This window comes from Thermobia domestica, chromosome 8, assembly GCF_964235325.1.
Source record: "Thermobia domestica chromosome 8, izTheDome1.hap1.1, whole genome shotgun sequence".
NCBI lineage: Eukaryota > Metazoa > Arthropoda > Insecta > Zygentoma > Lepismatidae > Thermobia > Thermobia domestica.
The window spans coordinates 44,218,905-44,240,530 of record NC_137461.1 but is presented as its reverse complement, the minus strand read 5'-3'; the positions used below and the strand labels follow the sequence as shown (position 1 = coordinate 44,240,530).

The following is a 21,626-nucleotide window of genomic DNA, read 5'->3' as shown; positions in this document are numbered from 1 at the left end:
ATAAGAGTATTCTTGCGTCATACATAATTTTCTTTCATCATAGTTTTGGGAAACTCATTATTTATATTATTATAAAACAAGTGTCCTAAAATTTTAATGTGAATCATTGTGGATGCCTCAGTAGAAACATACCAACTATAAATATGCGTGTATTCAGATTTCAGAAGATGTTCACGGTACTCATTTGTAATGCTCATATATACCACTACTTCATCTGCATCGCCTGATATATAATATACAGCAGGTTCATCTCAGGAATCAGATCAATCTACCGTAACGTAAGTCTCATCTACCCCCCTCCCTAAATAAGCCTCAAATCTGCTTACCTCCCAAAGTTGAAGACAACTCTGGTGTCCCCTCATCTTCCACAGCATTGTTTTTCAACTTCTTAAATAATTTGAAAATCGCTTGAAAAGTGTTAGGGGAATGCTCTAACCCTCTTTCCCATTTGTGCCGATGTTGAAAACAGATTTGTGCCGATGCTTATAGTTTCAATAATTATTCCCATAGAACAAAAACGGTAATATGAGACTACAAACCATATTTTATATGGACTCAGTCTCCAAAAGATGGTAATATGAGACTACAAACCATATTTTATATGGATTCAGTCTCCAAAAGATAGATTAGTTCTCAACCGAAAATAGTAACAAATTGTATATCTTTCTTTTCGATATTAATTCATATATAAGTAATAATTGTAAGGCATATCAACAAACTGTTTTGGCATCGACATAGCATCAGATTAATAAGTTCCGTCTCTCATATTATCCTTCTATTGGAGCAGGAAGGTTCAATGTTGTTGATAAATTTGTTTCAAAATTGAATTCGCATACGCCATTTGGAAATATATTGTGGTTTCATAACTGTGAAAACAAACTCACTTGTTTTAAATTATTATTCACGCTAAGTTTTATTTTACGGTTAGTGTTCTTCCAGGAAGCATTAGTACAATTGAACGTTGATTGGGCCATTTTTCAATGATAAATTATGTGTTCCACTTAAAATCTCATGGGCGTATCCAAAGCCCTAAAACTCACCTTTTAGCACCCCTGTTCTACCAATAACAAAGATTTGTTAGTACCCAAAGAGTGAAGAGTGAGAAATGATTTTGGAAATACAACCAAGCTTTCTTCCAAAAAATTTATTCAGAAGAAATAACTATCAAAATATGATAGAGGGGGGGGGGGATATAATGGACACAATTGGCTAGAGAATATTCCCTGTACAAGAGTGACATGTAATCGCAATTTCAGTTACATTAGCTTCGTGGTAAGGGACGGTTGGCCACCTCCCAGAAACCCTCTTCCCGGAAGTGTATTTGAAACCAACAGTAATTTTTGCGTACATAAGGCACCGGGGAACAGTAATCATGAAGTTGACAGGCTATTAGTAAATTTGAAACATGTTTTGATTAAAACTAACACTAGTATGAAGGTACGCAGTGTTCACGCAAACAAAACCAAAAAAAAAAAACTTCTAAGTATATGTAATATGCAAGATAGAGTAAAATATTTTGTTATCTTTGTGAACAAAGTATAACAATTTTCTTTATTCTTTTATGGAAATTAAAAAGTAAATATTCCGAAACATTATTTTGGGCTTTCAAACGCTAAACAGCATATTTTTCATTTTCGTTTTTCCTTTGAAAGTATCATGTTCAGTCGGTCCTTTTCAATTTCACCAACCCAGTACAGCATTACTTGAACAGATTTGATGCTCTTCCTGTGTTATTTCTGACGTAATTATCTACCCAGTGTACCTAATTTCCAATCTGCTTGACCACCAAATTGTGTTTATAACACGCATTGAATTATTCTTTCAGGGTTACGTACCTACGTAGTAACCCCCACTGAGATCCTCTCCATCAATACCTCTGTCATCTAGACATGAATCTCCTCTCCAAGGAATCCTGTTGTTGCGAGGAAGTCTTCCAGATCGTTGAGCCTCGTAAAACAGCAGAGATTTTCTAAGAACTTCTGTGTAGTCATATTTGGGGACTCTTTCTACTGAAAAATAACAATAAAGATTAGTAGGATTTATTTTCTCAATATCTTCAGTAAAAGTAAACAAAACATAGACATTCCTTATGCGCGTAGCTCTAGAATATTATAAAATAAGATTATTATTATTATTATACAAACTAAATTATATTGATAATTTTATACTTTAGTATCTTCAGTAAGTAGTAATAATAATGATACAAGTTTCTGACAACTGTATGTATTTAGAAAGATCCACTAACTTCTTTGCACGCAGTCTAACTCGCTAACTTAAGAGGTCTTCGCTGTGACAACGCAGCAGAAACCACTCTCTAGCTACTACAGCAAGAATTGTATCACCGCATTCCCCTTCGCTCCATCTCCCACAGCGTACGAACAGGTTGCCAGGTAACAGTAATTGCCTGTGGAGAAATCGGTTTCTTGGGCATGAGCGAAGAGTGTGGGAAAATTATATGTGTAATAATAAGGTATTTTGGGGGTCTCTGGGAATTGTCTCAGACACCTTGAGCTTCGTTTCTTAGCGATTTGCGTCAACGAAACGAAAATTTTGTGTTTTATAGTATTTTGCGATAGTTGTCATAGTAGTTATAATACTTGTTTCATTATTTGCGTTTTGTTGCCAAGCCTGTTACAGATTTAGGCTCCTTCGTTGGGTAATCGCCTATTTCAGTGTTCTTTATTACTCAGACAACTTCCATTTTCTCTGGTAATCAGGGTTACCACCTATGCAAAGGAAAGTGTGGGAATATTTCATGAAACAAATGAAGGTTGAAATGTACAATCATTTTTCCGTAATACTAATAAGATAATATAGACCCTAAGTGTTGCTAGTGAAAAGAAAATCATATTTATCTACTTGATAAAGAGAAAGTGTTGTTAGTTTTTCTTATTTTAAAGACTGTATAATAACGTGGAAACTAAATTCCATTAATAATAATAATAATAATAATAATAATAATAATAATAATAATAATAATAATAATAATAAGAATAAGAAGAAGAAGAAGAAGAAGAAGAAGAAGAAGAAGAAGAAGAAGAAGAATTTATTGTCGTTAAGCAACATGATGTTGTAATAGACAACGTCAAAATTTAAGTTCGCATACATGCAATATTTACAATTTTAATTAATCAATACAATATTTTATATTTTACCTAGTACTACTTTTCTATTCTAACCCTGAAATTTCTTCCTGAAATTCTGAAATACTATATATCCACTTTTCTAAGAGCCACTTTTTACAAAAACATTTAAAATTTTTAAACTCCATTTCTCTCACTCTAAGTGGCAATAGATTATACAATTTCATCCCTATATATTTATAACTATTTTGAATTTTGCACAGCCGCACATGGGGAATATTTATTTCATTTTTGCGTCTTGTATTGTGTGAGTGAATACTACTTCGAGTAACATAATTTGTACAGTTTTCTTTGATATACATAAGGCACGATAATATGTACAAGGACGGGATAGTGATTATTTCAAAATCTTTGAAAAAATGTCTACAAGATTCTCTCTCTGGAATTCCTGTTATCGTTCTTATCGCTCTTTTTTGCCACTTAAATACTGTTTGTGTCCCGGAAGAATTACCCCATAATAGTATGCCATACGACAGATGAGAGTGAAAGAAAGCACTCTTAATATTAATAATAATATTAATAGCACTATTAATAATAGCATTATTATTATTAATAATAATAATGTACAGATGCTATAAAGGTTAGTGGTAGTCCAAGCCATCAAAACAGTATACTTAAACCACTATTAAAGTGGCTGAAATGACAACATACACACGTCCGTACGCAATTCAATGTAATTTAATAGCAGGCACAGTGGATCACTTTTAAAGCGTTCACCTCTAGTGCGTGGAGACCCTGGTTTGATCCGAGGTTGTGCCAACTGGGTTTTGTGGTGGGCAAACACCATGTTCGTGGGTTTTCTTGGGATTCTTCCGTTTCTTCCCACTTTCTTCATTTCACCATTTGCATTCTTTTCTCATCATTACCGTCTCTTAGCAGTCATAATCGGTGGACGTTAAACTGAAAGCTTTCATTTCATTTTCCAATGTAATTTAGGGGTGATTCACGCATAAGGTGCCTGCCCGCCCACGTCATTCCTTTGTCATGATCCGTCCGTATCACGGCCGCGACCATTTACACATAGCATTCCGTGCCGTGTCATATCGTCGCGCTACTGCTTTCTACATCATTTTCCTTGGTTCTGGTCAACTTCGTGTCGCTTCGAGTATTCCGAGGAAAGCCGAAGGATCACGGCTGTCGAGTTGAAAACAAAATTGTTTCTCTTGAAGGCGGGGCATGGGAGAGTAAAGGCAAGGACACTACACGTCATGTGAGGATTGAAAAAGGCAACCCAATGAATTTTCAATGTCCAACTGTGAAAAGAAACTTTGTGGACCACGGCACGGACACGGTGGACACGGCATGAGAACGGTACACTATATGTTAAATTAACCTATACAAGGGAAGTAGGTAATTTCCTCACGAAGGTGAGACGAACTAATTAATGCATTTGATAGGGCTCATAGAGCTGTATAACAAAACAATGGATACGTTCGCAATAAGTTCGCGTGGCCTGGGATCGATTCAGCAATTTCTCTTAACAGTGATATGTTCTCTACCACTGAGCCACTATACATTTGCCTATGAGAAAGAGTACTGGATAGGCAGCATGAGATTCGGCGACGTTTGAAATGAGTCCAACAATCGACACTTTTTTTTCTACAGTACACCAGAATCATTGAAGGGACTGATTTTCCAGCCTTTGCATAAGAGGTAAACCAGACTTATCCTAACCTCATCTATGTTGGCCCTTATCCTTCTACTTGGCGTATGGGAGTGGTTAGTAGGATTGCCTGTGAGACGAGACGAGACAGAAACATATACATTTCCCGAAATGGGATATCACTTTCTTCACACCTTTTCGGGATGAAACTCAAGTCTTGTCTCATAGACGATCCTCGCAGTTGTAGGCGAAACGCAGCTCTTGTCTTGTAAGCAATTCTCGCGGCTGGAGACGAAACTCAGCTTTTGTCTTGTAGGCGATCCTCGTGGCTGAAGATGAAACTCACCTCTTGTTTCATAGGCGATCCTCGCGGCTCGTGTCTCATGGGCGATCCTTGCGACTGGAGACGAAACTCAGCTATTTTGTTGTAGGCCATCCTCGCAATTCAGGAAAACGAGGAGCAAGTCAGAGTTGAAAAATGAGGGAGGATAGACTGTCAGGTCGAGATGAGTGTTGGATGATTATGACGACAGGGGGTGAGACCAGATTAAATGGGGGGGATGAAGGATATCAGACCAAAATGTATAATGTTATTATTCAGGAATTGGGAATTATGTATTTTCTGGACTTTCGTCATCTATGGCCAGTTTAGCCTGTCAAGTATGAAGGACGACGTTCCTCAGCGACCACACTGACCGGGGAAGTGGGGAAGGAAGGAAGTCAGTGGCTTGGGTCCTCTATACTAGATACCATCCCGCTATTTCTCTGGTGTAAATGAGGAAAATCCAGAATAAGCCTCACTTAAGATGACTGCCCTGAGAAGACTTTTACATCTTTCCCCATCAGGATTCTGCCGCCAATAGTCGGACAATTTGTCCATGCCGACCAGATGCCGCGGTCGGATTGCCGGCGCCGGACGCCGGCTTCTTTCAGCGCGATTTTCGACTGCGACGAATAGTTGCCTTGCCGAGCGGTCGGCAAACAGCCGGAAATGAGCATTAAATGCGCCAGCACCGCCGTCGGAAAGTTCTCTTGCCGAGCAGTCGGCAAACAACCGTAAAGGCGCAGTAAATGCGCCGGCGCCGTCGTCGAAAAGAGGTCGGCATAAGGAGTCGGCAGAGGGTCGGAAAGAGGCCTTTCCGATTGTTTTGCCGGCTCTGACGGTCGGCAACAGTCGGCAAAGGGAATTTTACTTGACGATTTTCGACCGCTTGCTGCCTCGGCAAAAGGTCGGCAACTTTGAACAAGTAGATCGTCGTGCCGCCGCGGACGGGTGCCGGCTGCCTCCGGCGGCCCGCCACCGTCGACGGCGGCAATCCCTCTTTCCGACCGCGACGTCCTGATGGGGTTCCGACTGAATGTCCCCACCAAGAATCGAACCCGGGACCGTTAATCATATTTAGAAACTCCACTCATCTCTTTTAAAAGGCCTCACTTGGAAGTAAGAAATGTTGATGCTTTGGCTTTAAAAAAATCTCAATCAAAAAAGATTCACGTCTGTCTTATGAAACTCTATCCATCACGACAATGGAACTCACTAAAGAATTAATAAACACTTCTGACCAGAGTATATACACTTGTTTATTAAAAACTAAATTACAGTGTAACGGTTTTGACAACTTAACGTTGTCTTCATCAGACACTAACTGAAAGAGATATCTTAGAACGTAGATATTTATTCTAAAAAGTGAAAGTCCTTGTGTCAAGTATAAACAACAGATATGTCTGGAAAAGATAAACACAGGTGGGAGGGTAATTAAGTCAGGGCAGGTGGCCAAAAGATGACGCCCGGGGAAGTACGACCCAGGTGGCTTCCCATTCACACAAGGACTTTCACTTTTAGTATAAATATCCACGTTCTAAGATATCTCTTTCAGTTAGTGTTTGATGAAGACAACGTTAAGTTGTCGAAACCGTTACACTGTATTTTAGTTTTTAATAAACAAGTGTATATACTCTGGTCAGAAGTGTTTATTATGTCTTATGAAGTTCAATTCATTAATAAGAATATAAGTATTTCAAAAAAGATATAGATATTTTTCTTTCAACAAGACTGCACAACTATCAAATTTAGATTGATTTGAAAACCTAGAGAAAGTAATTCAAAAAAGTAAAGAATGCCGAGATTTATAATGTGTTACTAAGATGTAAAAATTTGCGATAGAAGGAAATATGAATTATAGAAATTGTAAATCATGTTCAAAATAATTTGACTCTTGCGTTTCTATCAAAGCTGTACTTGCACGCAATAGGTAGGTTGCAAGATGCTAGTTGGCTTACAAATGTGGAATTTTAAGCACATAAGTTCTCGCTGGGAGCCGAACTCGGGGTCTGCTGCATCGATGACCCGTATGCTAACCACATAGTCACAAGTGAGCTCATGTTGGTCAATTAACTTCAAGTAAGCGAATAGTATACAGATACTTGTTAATTTAAGGAAAACATCTGGAGCTAGAAACATGGTAGGTGTCTGGGCTGGCAACGTCAGACGATGACCTCAGCGCCGGGTTGTTGCTGAACGGTGTACAGTAAGCTGAAACTGATGGTGTAAAATAGGTGATCTCTCTGATTTCCAAAGACGGCGAATTGTTGGCGTTCAGTTATATGGTGCAAGCGTGACGAAAGTGGCAAGTGTGTTGAGTGTGTTGCGAAAGACAGTGTCAAACGTGCTGGTCTACGAAACTCACTGCGAAAACCATATCGACGAAGAGAAACAGTGGTCGGAAGAAAACTCTCAGTGAGAGGTCCCGCCGAACATGAAAGCGGATTATCACTCAAAATCCTCATGTGACTGTAGTGCAGTGATGGAGGAATTCAAGCTGCACCTCCCATATCCTGTATATACAATACAGTCCGCGAGGACTTACATGATATGGACATACGTAGTTGGATTGCACGAGTGATACCGCTGATAATAAACCATATCGCTTTAGCACTACGCAAATAGTACCGCGATCATGCATGGTGGATCGCTAGTGCCTGGAAACGTGATACAGTCGAATGAGTTATCTTCACCTACTTTAAAACCACAGGTCTCGTTTGTGTGTGGCAGATGCGCAAAAAAGTGTATGAATTGCAATGTCTCCGCTTAACCGTCAAACATGGTGGCGGCTTTGTGATGCTGTGGATCGCAATATCCTGTTTTTAGTGAGTCCTGCGTTGACGCTTACCGGTCATGTAACTGTCTGTGATTATGTTCAAATTTTAGGGAACCATGTGCACCTTAAGGTTTACTTTCTGGGAAGTTATACCATATTCCAGGATGATAATCGGCGTCGCACTTTCACACAACTGGAGTTGCTGCAGAATGGTTTGAGGAAATGGCGTGATAAAATTGAACACCTTCCTTGTAGCGCCCAATCCCCGAATCTGAACGTAATTGAACATCTGTAGTTTATTCTAGAGATACGAACCGGATACAGATTTCCACTTCCATCATCTCTTACAGAACTGAGTGACGCATTGCATGCGGAATCGTATAACTTCACTTGCTACCATTCGCGACCTCTATAACTCCATTTCACGTCGCATCAGTGTTATTGTGAAGGGAAAAGGTGGTCCAATGTCGTATTAATCTGGCAAATTGCATGTTTTTCATTTTATTATTAAGTATCTGTATAACTGTTTTCCTGTAATAAAAGTTAGGAATAAGGTTACAGAGATAATACAAGTAAAAGAGAGGTTCCCATATTACGGCTACATTTAAAATGATTGTACAGTCAGTGACAAAAGTTCTTTCTGTTTGGTAAAATTTATTTTTAGGAATAACGGTGGTATAGCTGGAACGTAAAGAAAATTACATTTTTTTATTTACTGAAAACTGTGCTCAAATTGTCATTTCATTCAAAAGTTATTTACGAAACTAATTTTATCAAACGGAAGGAACTTTTGTCGTTGACTGTACAATGGTCTAGTGGCTAGCACGTACGCATTTGGTAAACGTGGTTCCGAATTCGATTTCCGGTGAGAGAGTGGCAAAATTTGAATGCGTTAGAATGGTTCGAATTCCACATGTAACTATAGATGGTCCCACTAGAACGGTTCCTTTTAAGATTATTGAGCCATTAAAATGTCAAACTCCGTTGAATAAAAATCCATTTATTTATATATGTTGTCCTGACAACGACATTCCAAAATCCTATTATTTAAAACATATAAAACATATGAATATCTTTTTATATCGATATTATAATTAACATATTTCTTGGTCTTTCTTTTCTTCTAATTACATAATCAACCTAGAACATATTTTAAAATATCTTACGCCCAAATAAAGTAAGGATTTATAAGTAGTAAAATTATACAAATATACAACGTACTGTTGTACTACGTAGCGTAGTTATCCCTCATACGTGACGGTCTAACATGGAAATAGATGCTGAAAGCCCAGGAATCTAATTCTTAATTTAGTCCTAATGAAACCGTAGGTCCATGTCTCATACAGATTTGGTGCTGAAAAGCGACACTAAACTGCAACAAACGGCGGATTTAGCCCGGGACCGGGGGCCTAGGCCCCCCAGTTTTGTACTGACAAAAGTAATTTAAGCTATTATTTATATATTTTGGAAGTTTATATAAACTCATGATATACCTATCATAGTCTAGTTTCTGGCTGCCACCCCCTAGTTTTCACTGTCTAGATCCGCCACTGCAACAAACAAGCAAATATAGTAGAATTAGGCCTAAAATAATAGTAACACACAGTCCAAGAAGACGTTTATAAACAATAACATAGATTGCACTGAAACTTTTTTAGGAGGTAAAGCTGTTGAAATTATGATACTGAAAGCTGAACTTACCAGGACAAATAGGTTTTCCGTTTAGAGCTACACTCTCCACTTCCGGTATTTCACTTCCTGAAGGAAACCGAAGAAAGAAGGTCATAGTAAGGGTGGAGCCTGGTTCCACTATATCATTGCTGTTCCGCACGTGGAAGAGGAAATTGTCTTTAGACGAAACGGCGCCCTTGTAGTTCTAAAATACATAGACAAAATGTGTATTATAATCAGGATGTTGTCTCCAAAAGTAATTACTATGAAATAATTGAAATCTGATTTTCTATCGTTAAACTAAGATTGTCAGAGAACTGGTCAATTAGCGAGATCAATAGCCCTCTTCGTTGCCATTCTTCCACTCACCGAATACTCTCAATTATCTAGTTATTCATGCTAATTCTAGATACGATATATAATATAGTTTGTTCGTAAAATTTTATACAATGGAGGGGGCCAGTGGTAGAGTGTTCACCTGTGGTGCATGGGGTCCCTTGTTCGATCCCAGCTCGGGCCAAGTGGACTTTGTGATGGACAAATAACGTGTGCGTGGGTTTTCTCGGGGTTCTCCCAGTTTCTTCATTCCACCATTTCATTCATTTCTCATCATCACCATCTCCGTTAGCGTCGCCAGCATAACCGTGGAACGTAAAACTGGTTTATTTATATACAATAGGTTTTACTTTGTTGATAATCCATACCAATATAACGTTGTTCCTGTTCACGCACTCAAGATCGTATTACGAACTAAGAACATTATAATTCAACTGAAATTATCAAGTTTAAAGTAAATACGAGGGTAATGTAAGAAGTAATGTCACTTTTTTTAGAAATGCAAAGAAACGTTTGTTTTCAATAATGTTTACGCCATTTCAAAGAGTGTACATCTATATATTTTTCTATATTATTGCTATTCCGATCGATGCATTTTTGTACGTACTGTTGCAGTTTTGTATGCCAATGTCTCCCAGTTATGTGTTTTAGGAACGGTTGAACCTTGTCATTCACTTCGCCGGCCAAACGTTCTTTCAACTTAGCAAGCAGGAGCTAGTCAACATTCGCGACTGTCTCGTTAGAAATCGACGGTTTCCCCGCTCCTTTGTTGGTCGTGAATTTTAGTACGGCCAGCTGCAAACTCCCTACACTAGTTGCATACGTTTTCGATATCCATGCCTGATTCCCCATACACCGTCAATTGGCGATATATTTCAATCGGTGATATATTGGTGGTATATTTCAATCGGTTGAAAGCTATTTGCAGTTCAAAAAAAAAAAAAATAACTGTGTGGACTTCGCACTTGGCAGTAGCACCAAGTGGTAGCTCCATTACAAATGACAGCCAACCAACACTACAGCTCACAGATAACGAGAAGAACCCTAGCAGAAGTAGTGTGACGTAGGTATGGGCTCGCCCACTTTTCGCACGGGGGTTTCAAATGACACCACGGAATAGCACACAAATAACTACCCGGAGTGGCAGACGACATCTGAGTATAGACCACACCTCAAAAACCGAAAATGGACTTGACCGTGTCGTTGACCTTTCCCCGCTTCCCTTGTTTTAGGGTTCTTCTCGTCATCTGTGAGCTGTAAATGTCCCAGCGAGGTGCGCGCAGGCTTCCTTGGGAGTAGGAGAAAGAACAAACATATCTGTGTTGTCCACAGCCGTACAAACAGATTCCCTGCTCCCTAGCGCTCCAGGTACTTTACTTTTAGGATTATCCTCATACAAACTAAAAAATACCAGATTCTTTCCTTAATTTATTTTTGACTAATCTTAATTATATGTACGAATTGCATTTATTTATTATTTGAGAAAATTTGACTAACGCTTATGATATGTACTGTCATATTGATGGATTATTTTCCATTTGAGAAAATCAAACGACGGACAAGAATAGAAGTTTCAGACATTTATTTATTTCATAAACTTCCAGGTAAAGTTTACTTACTTTACTTAGTAGTACATAAGAACAATAGAATGGGAAAATAAAATGATATTTTTAATTTAACATCCCATGCTTATGCCCTTCAGGCTAAAGGAGACCAATGATTGAATAAACAATTATGGAATAGTTGATAGAATGAGAATGTGAGAGGAAACTGGAGAACTCCAAGAAAAACCACGGACATGTTCTCCACCACAAACTCACTTGACCTGCGATATAATCAAGAACATTCTAGTATCAGAGGTGAGTGCTCTACTGAGAAACCATGTCTTCTAATAGCAGTGGGATGGGAAAGTGGAAGAAATCAACTATGACGTATGCTTAAACGCACTATTCCGGTATTCTCTGTCTGAGACCTTCATCGCTAGGGATGAGAGAAAAAAACTAGAAATAAAGAAGATATAAGAGATAACTTTTCAAGCCTATATTATCATACATATCCTTTATAACTTCATGCTGAAAGCCCTATAGAGTTTGATTTAAGTTTGACTCACGCAGTGTACTTTCTTTGGATTGTATCTGCATTTATTTCCTATCGCCCTTATCTTCACGATTTAATAGCTATCCTTTCTAATTGCATGCAAAAAAAAACTGTATAATTTGGTTGAAGTCTTATCACGTCTCGTATATTCGTTGGGGCCCTCTTATCTCCTTCCACTTTTTTTCCTTTCGACCTCATCCCTAAACCTTAAAATATCCTTTGTAGCTGCGTGTGGAAAGGTCTATAGAGTTTGATTGAGAAAGATATCCTTCGTAACTGCACGTCCAGAGACCTCTAGAATAAGTTTGAGATCTCACTCATCAGGTAGGTTCGTTATGTCGCATTTATCACCATTTATTTCCTTCAACCTCGTCCCCAAGCTTTTACGTATGATATATGCGTAACTGCATGTGGAGATATATGTATAGTTTGCTTGAGATCTCGCTCATATTGCATACGTTCGTTGGGGCGTAATTATCTCAGTTTGTTTTATTATCAACGTCACCTCCGAGTTTTAACAGATATTCGTTGTAACTGCATTCAGAGAAACCTTGTTTTTTGGGGTATCATTCATAGTACGTACGCTTTTGTAGCGCTCTTATCTCTATTGGTTTCTTATAAACCTGATCTGCCAAGCTCTAAAACTATCCTTTCTATCTGCATCTGGAGACCTGTATAATTTATTGAGATATCATTCATGGTGCGTACAGGTGTTGGGGTGTTCTTATGTTTATTTATTTTCTATTTGCCTGCTGAAATTGAAGAGAGCACTGGAAATATTTATTCAGAATGACTGGACCTATGGATTCGAACCCGGGACCTTCTCACGGCGAAGTAATAATTATAACTGCTAGTCTACGCGATTGGTATTTGCATTTCTAATCAGAGTTCTTTTTTATTTTATATTTTAAGCATGACGTGAAGGAGTTTGCTTATATTGAAGTTAACTGAGTGGTATGCAACCAGTTACAAAATGCAACAGGCCATTTTTTAAGTATAGGGCTAAAACATAGAAAACCGATTTTTTATTATGTTCCAATGGACATAAATAATAAAAAAGCTAAAAATTTCTATATTCACATGTATTTTGTAATATTTCCTTTCTGAATGCAATTTTAAAAGTAAACCAAAAATTAAAAAAAAACAATCCATATATAAAATTTAAAAAAACAACTCGCTTAACCTTATTATAAATAAAAACTAATACGCAAATAAAATTTCCAATGAAAATCAAAAATATGTTACATGAACACTTCCAAAGTAACTTTTTTTTTAAAAAAAAACATATCTTCCTTTGTGTCAAGAAACAAATGTAAACATGGTTTTCCTTAAATCCAAAATATCTTCAAATTAGTATAAAAACTATCAATTTCAAGTAATTATAATCATTCAATCATCATCCATCAACAATACAATTAATAAATATTCAAACCACATCATTTAATAACAACCATCTTCTCAAAAGCTTCAAAATATCTCAATCAAAACCAACAACCATTTAAAAAAAAAAGTCTTTAAATTATAAATATACATTATACTTATAATTATTACATAATTTATTACTATATTAAAAATACATAAACACATAAACATACACAAAAAATATCAAAAACTAACTTCTTAATAACCAACTCCAGCCACTATTCTACTTATTATAACTTTATAAATATCATTTATATTATTACTTTTATATTAACTAAAATAATTAAAATTACTCAATAAATCTACTCCTATATAAATACTATCTTACTTCTTAAATAATGACTCAACTTCCATTATATTTTATTATCTTAACCATATAAACATAACAATTATTGTGTGTTTCAAATGATAAGCGGCATGACCTTAAGTTGGCTTTGAGCGGTGTTGACAATTCGCGAAAAGTAGTTCTGCACGTTGACTTCTCGCGCTACTGCGAATCTTGACAATACCAGAGGCGCTTATTAGAAATATTGTACTAGCACATTAACTGTTCACTTTACCAAATAGAGAAAAGAATTATGAATATATACGTGAAAACTACATCTTTTTATGACAACTGGTTGTCATGATACACACTTTTAAAGGTTTCCATATAAAACAATTAGTAAAACGAACATTTGAGTCCCACGTCTAATTTCCAGTGGATTTTTCTTCGATTTGGAACTGGAACTCAACTTTTATTACAGGAGAATCAGGGGTGTAATCAGCAGGTTGTTCTAGGGAACATTACTTCCATGGGGAGGAAAGCTTTTCACACATTAAAAACAGAACAAATGGCCTCTTTCAGAATATGAAAGCAATTTAACTCACCATGTATACTATATACATATTATGTTTTCACGATGCTACCTTATCAAAAGACGGATCAGGACAGTACTGAAGTTGAAAACCGGATTGTAAGACATAAATGAATAAGTTATTCATAAGAAAACAAATGTTGTTGATAGCAGTCTGTTTATCTGACTTTGTGTTCACGTAGGTTAAAATACTGAAGGGAAAAAACTCGAAAAAATATCAACTCAGATATTACTATGCAATAATATAGTAGCGAGTTCACAGTGCCTCAGTTAGGGAAATGAGAATATAAAGCATATGATTAATTTTAGTTGTTTCAATTAGGTATAAAAACCGTATTGATGATGTTTGTTGTTTTAATTTTCATATTTCACTATAAACGTCTCTCATTTGCATTAACTGTTAAATAAGTTTATTAAATATACCAGACGAACCTCGTTTTGGAGTTGGAAATAGTTTGGAAAGTCAGGGCCCCCTTTTCCCTCGTGGCTACATACCTTTGCAATCTGATTCATATGTATACGCCTAACATCGTAACAATAAAGCATGGGAAGTTTGTAATTTGTTTTGAAATTTACTTCAAGATAGGCTCTTTCTTATTCGACAGAAGAAACGCATTATGTTTTCTGTTCCTTTATCTCTTTCACGTTCCACTGCCTTATTATGTGCGACTTTTAACACCCTCTTTTCTCCTCTATAAGGGAACCAAAAGCATCAGGCGTCTGAATGGTGTCATAAATTATCGTAACCCAAAATAAACTCGAGCATATCGAGTTGCTTAGGAATCAGATGGATTGGTTTCGTGGCACCTACACCAAGCCTAAGCGTGTTACTGGTTATGAAAACGGATAAGGAAATAAAGGAGCTAGTTGTGTAGGAACGTAATTTCTCTTCTAGCATAATGAGAATTTATCAGTGTCTCGTTTGCTTTCTTTCGTGGTAATTCGTTTGTTCTTCAAAATTATAGCTGACAGTGTCTTTAAGCAAACCGAGTACACCAGAAGTTTTATTTTCTTTCTTCGTTTTTTTCTTTCTTTTTCTTTCAAGTGCTACGAAGTTAAGCTCGAAGAATTATTTTTTGTGTTTACAGTTTTTGGAACCCATAACAATAAATTTACAAGACTCAGATTCAGACAATGACGAAATATTAACTGACATAGACGATAGTGAAAGTAATGTTGAAGACGAGTGTTTAGCATATCCATTGGAAAAGTCAATAGGTAAGTAATTTAGTTACTATATATACTTTTAGGATGCGAGTTTGCTGGAATAGTACATTTACATTGTGAATAATGTTGCCAATGTATGTGTCATAATCTCAACTGGAGGACGAGCGAGAAGGGAAAGGGGAGTCCGAAATCCGGCAACACCGCGTGGAATATCGTGCACCATTGGCCGCTGCCCGTGATGCTTTACATCTGAAACACACAGTAAACATCATTCAACATAATTTTATTATCCATATGGGCAGTTCAGGCGGACATAACGGTAAGCGCGCCACTTCCTGCGAAATTGAGTTATTACATAGAAATTGGCTGCGATCGAACCATAGAAGAGTATGTAGGTAGTTTTATTGTCGGAAATGTACTTGCAGAAGACAGGGGAAACTTATTTAGTATCTGTCATTGCATTGAATTTCATGTGAATGGTCAACCTTCTTTTCCAGTTACTAGAAAGTTAGAAAATGTGACATATCATTATGTTCGCCCGAGCCGCTCATATTAAGAAGATGGATCTCTTGCATCAACGAGTTCGATTCCTAATTTTTTTTACTTTTTACATCCTGACCAAAATTTATGGTGATCCATCAAGTAATTCATGAAGTTTTGTGTCTCTCTGACGGGCAGACAGAGGAAATATATAAAAGAACGTTGATCAATCGAACTCCTTAAAGATAAATAATCTCTTTCCCTTTTAGTACGTGAGCACTGAAAAATTCGTAAATGGTCCACTAACACAACTACACGACACCGTTCCGTATTCCTTCTTAAGTCTGTTGCTGCTTACAGTAGTCCTACATACCTTCCCTCGTACAATGCACTAAAAAAATTTCTATTCGTTATTATATTACTATCTAAGTTGTTTTAGAGAATGAACAACTTATGAATAAAAGTCTAAATGTGAAATTTCAATTTCGAAATACTAGAAATATCGTATACGTATTTCTCCTTCTTCAAAGCCTTTCTCCCAAATAGTTGGGGTCGGTTTTTTCGAATCGCTGCCCTACTCTTATTTCTATCTTGTGTTAACTTATATCAACTGTAACACCTCACTGCACCATACAGTTCATAACATAATCTTCCCAAGTCTTCTTTGGCCAGCCTCGGGCTCATTTCCCATTCAATTTTATAGCATTCATTCCAAAAGTAGGCCCTACTTATTCCAAAGGTATTCTCACATGGTCAAACCGTCTCAGTCTGCACATTTTCTACTACTGGTCTCATCTTTACTGTTCCTCGGATCACATCATTCTTCATTTTGTCCATCCGCATCCCTCCACACACCCACTGCAGTTTTTTTTTTCATATGCACAACATGCAACTTCTGTTCCTCTTTCTTCCTCGTCCTCCACAGATCTCACTACTGTTTCGTAAGCTTTTCCTTTAAGTTTGGAGAGCTCCTCCGTGGCTAAGCGGTTAGCGTATGCGCCTTTGGCGCGGGAGACCCGGGTTCGATTCCCGGCGGGAGCTCATGTGGTTCGGAATCCACGTTAATCAGTAGGTCCACGTCTCATATAGCCTCGCTGCTGAACGGGACGTAAAACTCAAAATCAATCAATCAACCTTTAAGTTTGGTGTTAAGGGACAAGTTTTGCCGGTAGATGTCACTACAGTCTTCGTATCTCTCTTATGTATTTTTTTTACCTTTCACGAAACTTCACGATTTCTCTTACAAATTTCAACCTAGAGACTTTAAATTTTTAGAGAAGGAACTTCATAACCTATCAAAGGCAACAATCCGTGTCGATTTTTTATTTGGAATTTTCTTCGTTGTTGAAACAGTTATATTGTTAAAGGTTTGGATATCCATTTCAATAATCAAGCCATTTCAACAATGAAGAAGATTCTAAATAAAAAATCGACACGGATTATTGCCTTCGATAGATTATGAAATCCCTTCTCTAAAAATTTGAAGTCTCTAGGTTGAAATTTGTAAAAGAAATCGTGAATTTTTGTGAAAGGTAAAAAGTACATAAGAGAGATAGGAAGATTGTAGTGGCATCTATCGTCAAAGCTTGTCCCTTTAAACCAACCTTAAGGCGTAATTGGTACCCTACGGTCACAAAATATTCCTTCCGTTTCTCTCTATTTTGTCCAGCTGCTGCTAATCTTCTTCTATTCCTTTATTTTCCTTTAGTATTAATCCCAAGGACTTGAATTTCCTCGTCATTACCACCCCTTCTTCGTCCAGTCATATTCTTATATTGTCGATTACATTTTTCCTGAAAGAAACATGCAAATATTCTGCCCTGGTTTTAATAATTCTAAGCCTTTTGCTCTCAAACGTTCCTCCAGGAAAAAAATTGGAGGGTTTTTCCTCAATATATTTTACTGCGGGAAGAAAGGTGTTGAATCTCCATCTAATTTGGCACTCTGAATCGTTTTTGGAGTACTACACGTTTCCAATAGGTATGTAATATGTTTATAACTTGCATACAATCATCCGTGAAAATTGCGTTAATCGAATTAAACCAAGAAAACAGTCAGGTAAATATGATTTTAGGGGTTCCTTTAACGGAACGCGGTATGGTGGCTGAGAAACACTCTTTTGCAAGATGAATGAACTAATGTAATTAAATTCTTCTGATTTCACTTACGTTATTTACGGTTAGGAGTAATATAGATATTAACGTTATAGCTCTTAACAGTTATACATGCGGAAACAATATACACATACAAAATAATATTACCTTACGTCAAAGTTACACAGAAATAATGTTTTTATAGAACTTAATGTTCATTAAGATATGATCGTTAAATCAAGAATAACGGTGCGTGCAGAATACCTTGAAACAGATGTCACGCAATCATATCACACACTACACAAAGAATATGAGAAGATGTTATCTATTGTTCATTTTTTCTGAATCACAGAAGCCATACAATTTTTATTGGTATCGTACAATTTTAATACAGACTTATAATAGCATATGATAGGCATTCTATGTATTGTACCTAATAAATGTTACATAATTTATGTCATACGCTTCAGCGTGCAAGCTTCTCTTAAACTTCAGAAGTAGAATATTTTATAAGCTTCAAGATATAACCCTAAAATATCACTGAATCTTTTTCTTAACACATTGATCGCCATGTGTATCACAGGTGATACACACAGTGTGTCCCACCTACGCCTCGTGTATCATTTCTGATACACAACGAACGTTCTTTTCCACGCCACGTGTATACGATCTGCTACACAGGCTGGTACAGTATATTAAGCACATCTTACCTGTAGTCAGGGCGCTGGAAAACCATATTGCAGCAGTAATTCTGGCGCAGTTGAATACTTTTCTTTAAGTAGGTATTCCGCCTACACTTCGTGTATCATTTCTGATACACATCGACTTGCCGTTGACAGTAAAATTTACAAAAAATACTGTGGCGATCAATGTGTTAAACAATGAAGACAAGAAGGCATGTTGTATTCGGTTGAAGAACTGAATCAAAACTATGGTAAAATTTAGATCGGATTAAGACTTCAGGTGCCATACAGGTAAGCCTGACATACGTCCCGTAAAAAACGGGACAGTCCCGATTTTGGGCCCGAGTGTCCCGCGTAAATTTAGTCGGGACCGGCAAATGTCCCGTATTTTAATCCCATCCCATTTCTGCTATCAATGTCAGATACTCGAAAAGGGAAAAATCAAAAGTTCTGACATTGGCTGGGAATCCTGTAATTAGTGAATGAACAAAAAGCTTTAACACGTATCAGCTTTGAGCAAGTTATTACACCACCCTCTTCGATTTGAAAGGGAGAAAGCCAACAGATTTGCACCGCAGAGTTGCAATTGTCCATTAGCTGTCAAGGGGATCTGCCATCTTTGATAAAGTGCACGACGAACTAAACTGTCGTACAAGTGAAGTCATCCAGTTTTGTATCAACAAGAATGCCTAAACTGCAGTGTACGTTTTCTTCCAATTTGAAAGAGAAGTACCCGTTTCTGAAACCAAGTTGAACCAAGTTGAACTATGAACTTAACTGCAAAATTTCCAATGCCATATTGCAACTTTTACCATTCCACATGTTGGAAACTTGGGCACTCTCTAGTAGCAAAAAGACAAGCAAACACAAAATTCCTTTGAGTGCTTCTACATCTACAAGCACAGGGAAGATGAGTGACTTTTTTTTTTTTCGAGCAAGACATTAAATAAGTTAACAAGAATTATAAATAATATTTCTGAGAGGCTAGGAGGACAGAATTGTGCCTTGGTCTAGGGCTTAGAAATATGCAAATCAGGCCCTGATAATTACACACGACGCAAAGAAAAAAATCAGCTAAGTTTTCATCAGATTAAACTGACAAACGTAATTTTGGCAAATACAACCATATAAATAAATATTACTAAACGCGAGAAGAATATTGAAGGTAGATTGTATCACTCCTTTAAATAAAAACGAGATTATTTGCATATTGTTTTCATGTGAAGTATTTTTATAAGACGTCATTTTGCGTTTTTAAGGCTATTCTTTTGTAGTTGGATTGTAAATATCTTCAGTCCGTACTATTAATTGCAGGGAACGAAGAATTGGAGGGAGCAAATTAGGAAACTTTCGCCTATTATACTGTTGTTCATAACCAGACCTACAGATTATTGAATTGCGTTGCAAAGTTGGAGGGCGGAGATCGAAGGTGTCCCGTATTACCATGATAAAATGCCAGGCTTACATACAGTGTATCAAAAAGAACTTTACAACTTCGAAAACTCATATTGATTATTCATTTATCTTACAGACATGGTTTTGGTGTCATTTTGTAGCAAAATACATCAAGTTTTGACTCACGTAGTACATTCGTTCCGAAACAAGCCTCTGCAAGCGCTAATTAATTGACTGTGTATCAAAGATGTTATAAAATAGAGGATCTACCCATAAAACAAAATCGTGAAGACGTATGGCAAGATAGCCCCCCCACTTTAGAAAATTGAAACAATGACTAGGTCATTCGTTTGTACTACGTTTGTACCGTTTGTACCGAAAATATTTTCGTTTGTACCATTTTCCTTATAGGGTTACTTAAGAGGTCGACTGAGGGGGCTATCTTGGCGCCAAGATAGCCCCCCCGTATCACAGCACAGAAAATTGGAATACACCATTCGAAAGCAAATCGTTTGTACCGTTTGTACCGAAAAAAGTTTTGTTTGTACCCTGATAGTTTTCGAGAAACAGGGGATGAAATTTGGGGGGGCTATCTTGGCGCCAAGATAGCCCCCCCGTATCACAACAAAAAAAATTGAAATACACCATTCGAAAGCAAATCGTTTGTACCGTTTGTACCGAAAAAAGTTTTGTTTGTACCCTGATAGTTTTCGAGAAACAGGGGATGAAATTTGGGGGGGCTATCTTGGCGCCAAGATAGCCCCCCCGTATCACAGCACAAAAAATTGAAATACACCATTCGAAAGCAAATCGTTTGTACCGTTTGTACCGAAAAAAGTTTTGTTTGTACCCTGATAGTTTTCGAGAAACAGGGGATGAAATTTGGGGGGGCTATCTTGGCGCCAAGATAGCCCCCCCGTATCACAACAAAAAAAATTGAAATACACCATTCGAAAGCAAATCGTTTGTACCGTTTGTACCGAAAAAAGTTTTGTTTGTACCCTGATAGTTTTCGAAAAACAGGGGATGACATTTGGGGGGGCTATCTTGGCGCCAAGATAGCCCCCCGGTATCACAGCACAAAAAATTGAAATACACCATTCGAAAGCAAATCGTTTGTACCGAAAAAAGTTTTGTTTGTACCCTGATAGTTTTCGAGAAACAGGGGATGAAATTTGGGGGGGCTATCTTGGCGCCAAGATAGCCCCCCCGTATCACAGCACAAAAAATTGAAATACACCATTCGAAAGCAAATCGTTTGTACCGAAAAAAGTTTTGTTTGTACCCTGATAGTTTTCGAGAAACAGGGGATGACATTTGGGGGGGCTATGTTGGCGCCAAGATAGCCCCCCCGTATCACAACAAAAAAAATTGAAATACACCATTCGAAAGCAAATCGTTTCTACCGTTTGTACCGAAAAAAGTTTTGTTTGTACCCTGATAGTTTTCGAAAAACAGGGGATGACATTTGGGGGGGCTATGTTGGCGCCAAGATAGTTCCCCCCGTATCACAGCACAAAAAATTGAAATACACCATTCGAAAGCAAATCGTTTGTACCGTTTGTACCGAAAAAAGTTTTG

At 37.4% G+C, this 21,626-nt stretch overlaps 1 protein-coding gene across 4 annotated transcripts in view; it reads right to left on the bottom strand.

Moving 5' to 3' along the window:
- The window catches only part of LOC145692849 (uncharacterized), a 118,670-nt gene that overhangs the window by 38,568 nt on the left and 58,476 nt on the right, over positions 1-21,626 (bottom strand). For 3 of the 4 annotated variants that reach the window (XM_081768363.1, XM_081768366.1, XM_081768364.1), the window contains exons 3-4: positions 9,546-9,720; positions 1,836-2,009 (exon numbers count right to left, since the gene is read on the bottom strand). In XM_081768363.1, the coding sequence (XP_081624489.1) occupies positions 1,836-2,009; positions 9,546-9,720 (349 nt within the window). The remainder of the gene's footprint in view (positions 1-1,835; positions 2,010-9,545; positions 9,721-21,626) is intronic. The other variant, XM_081768367.1, reaches the window with a different exon arrangement.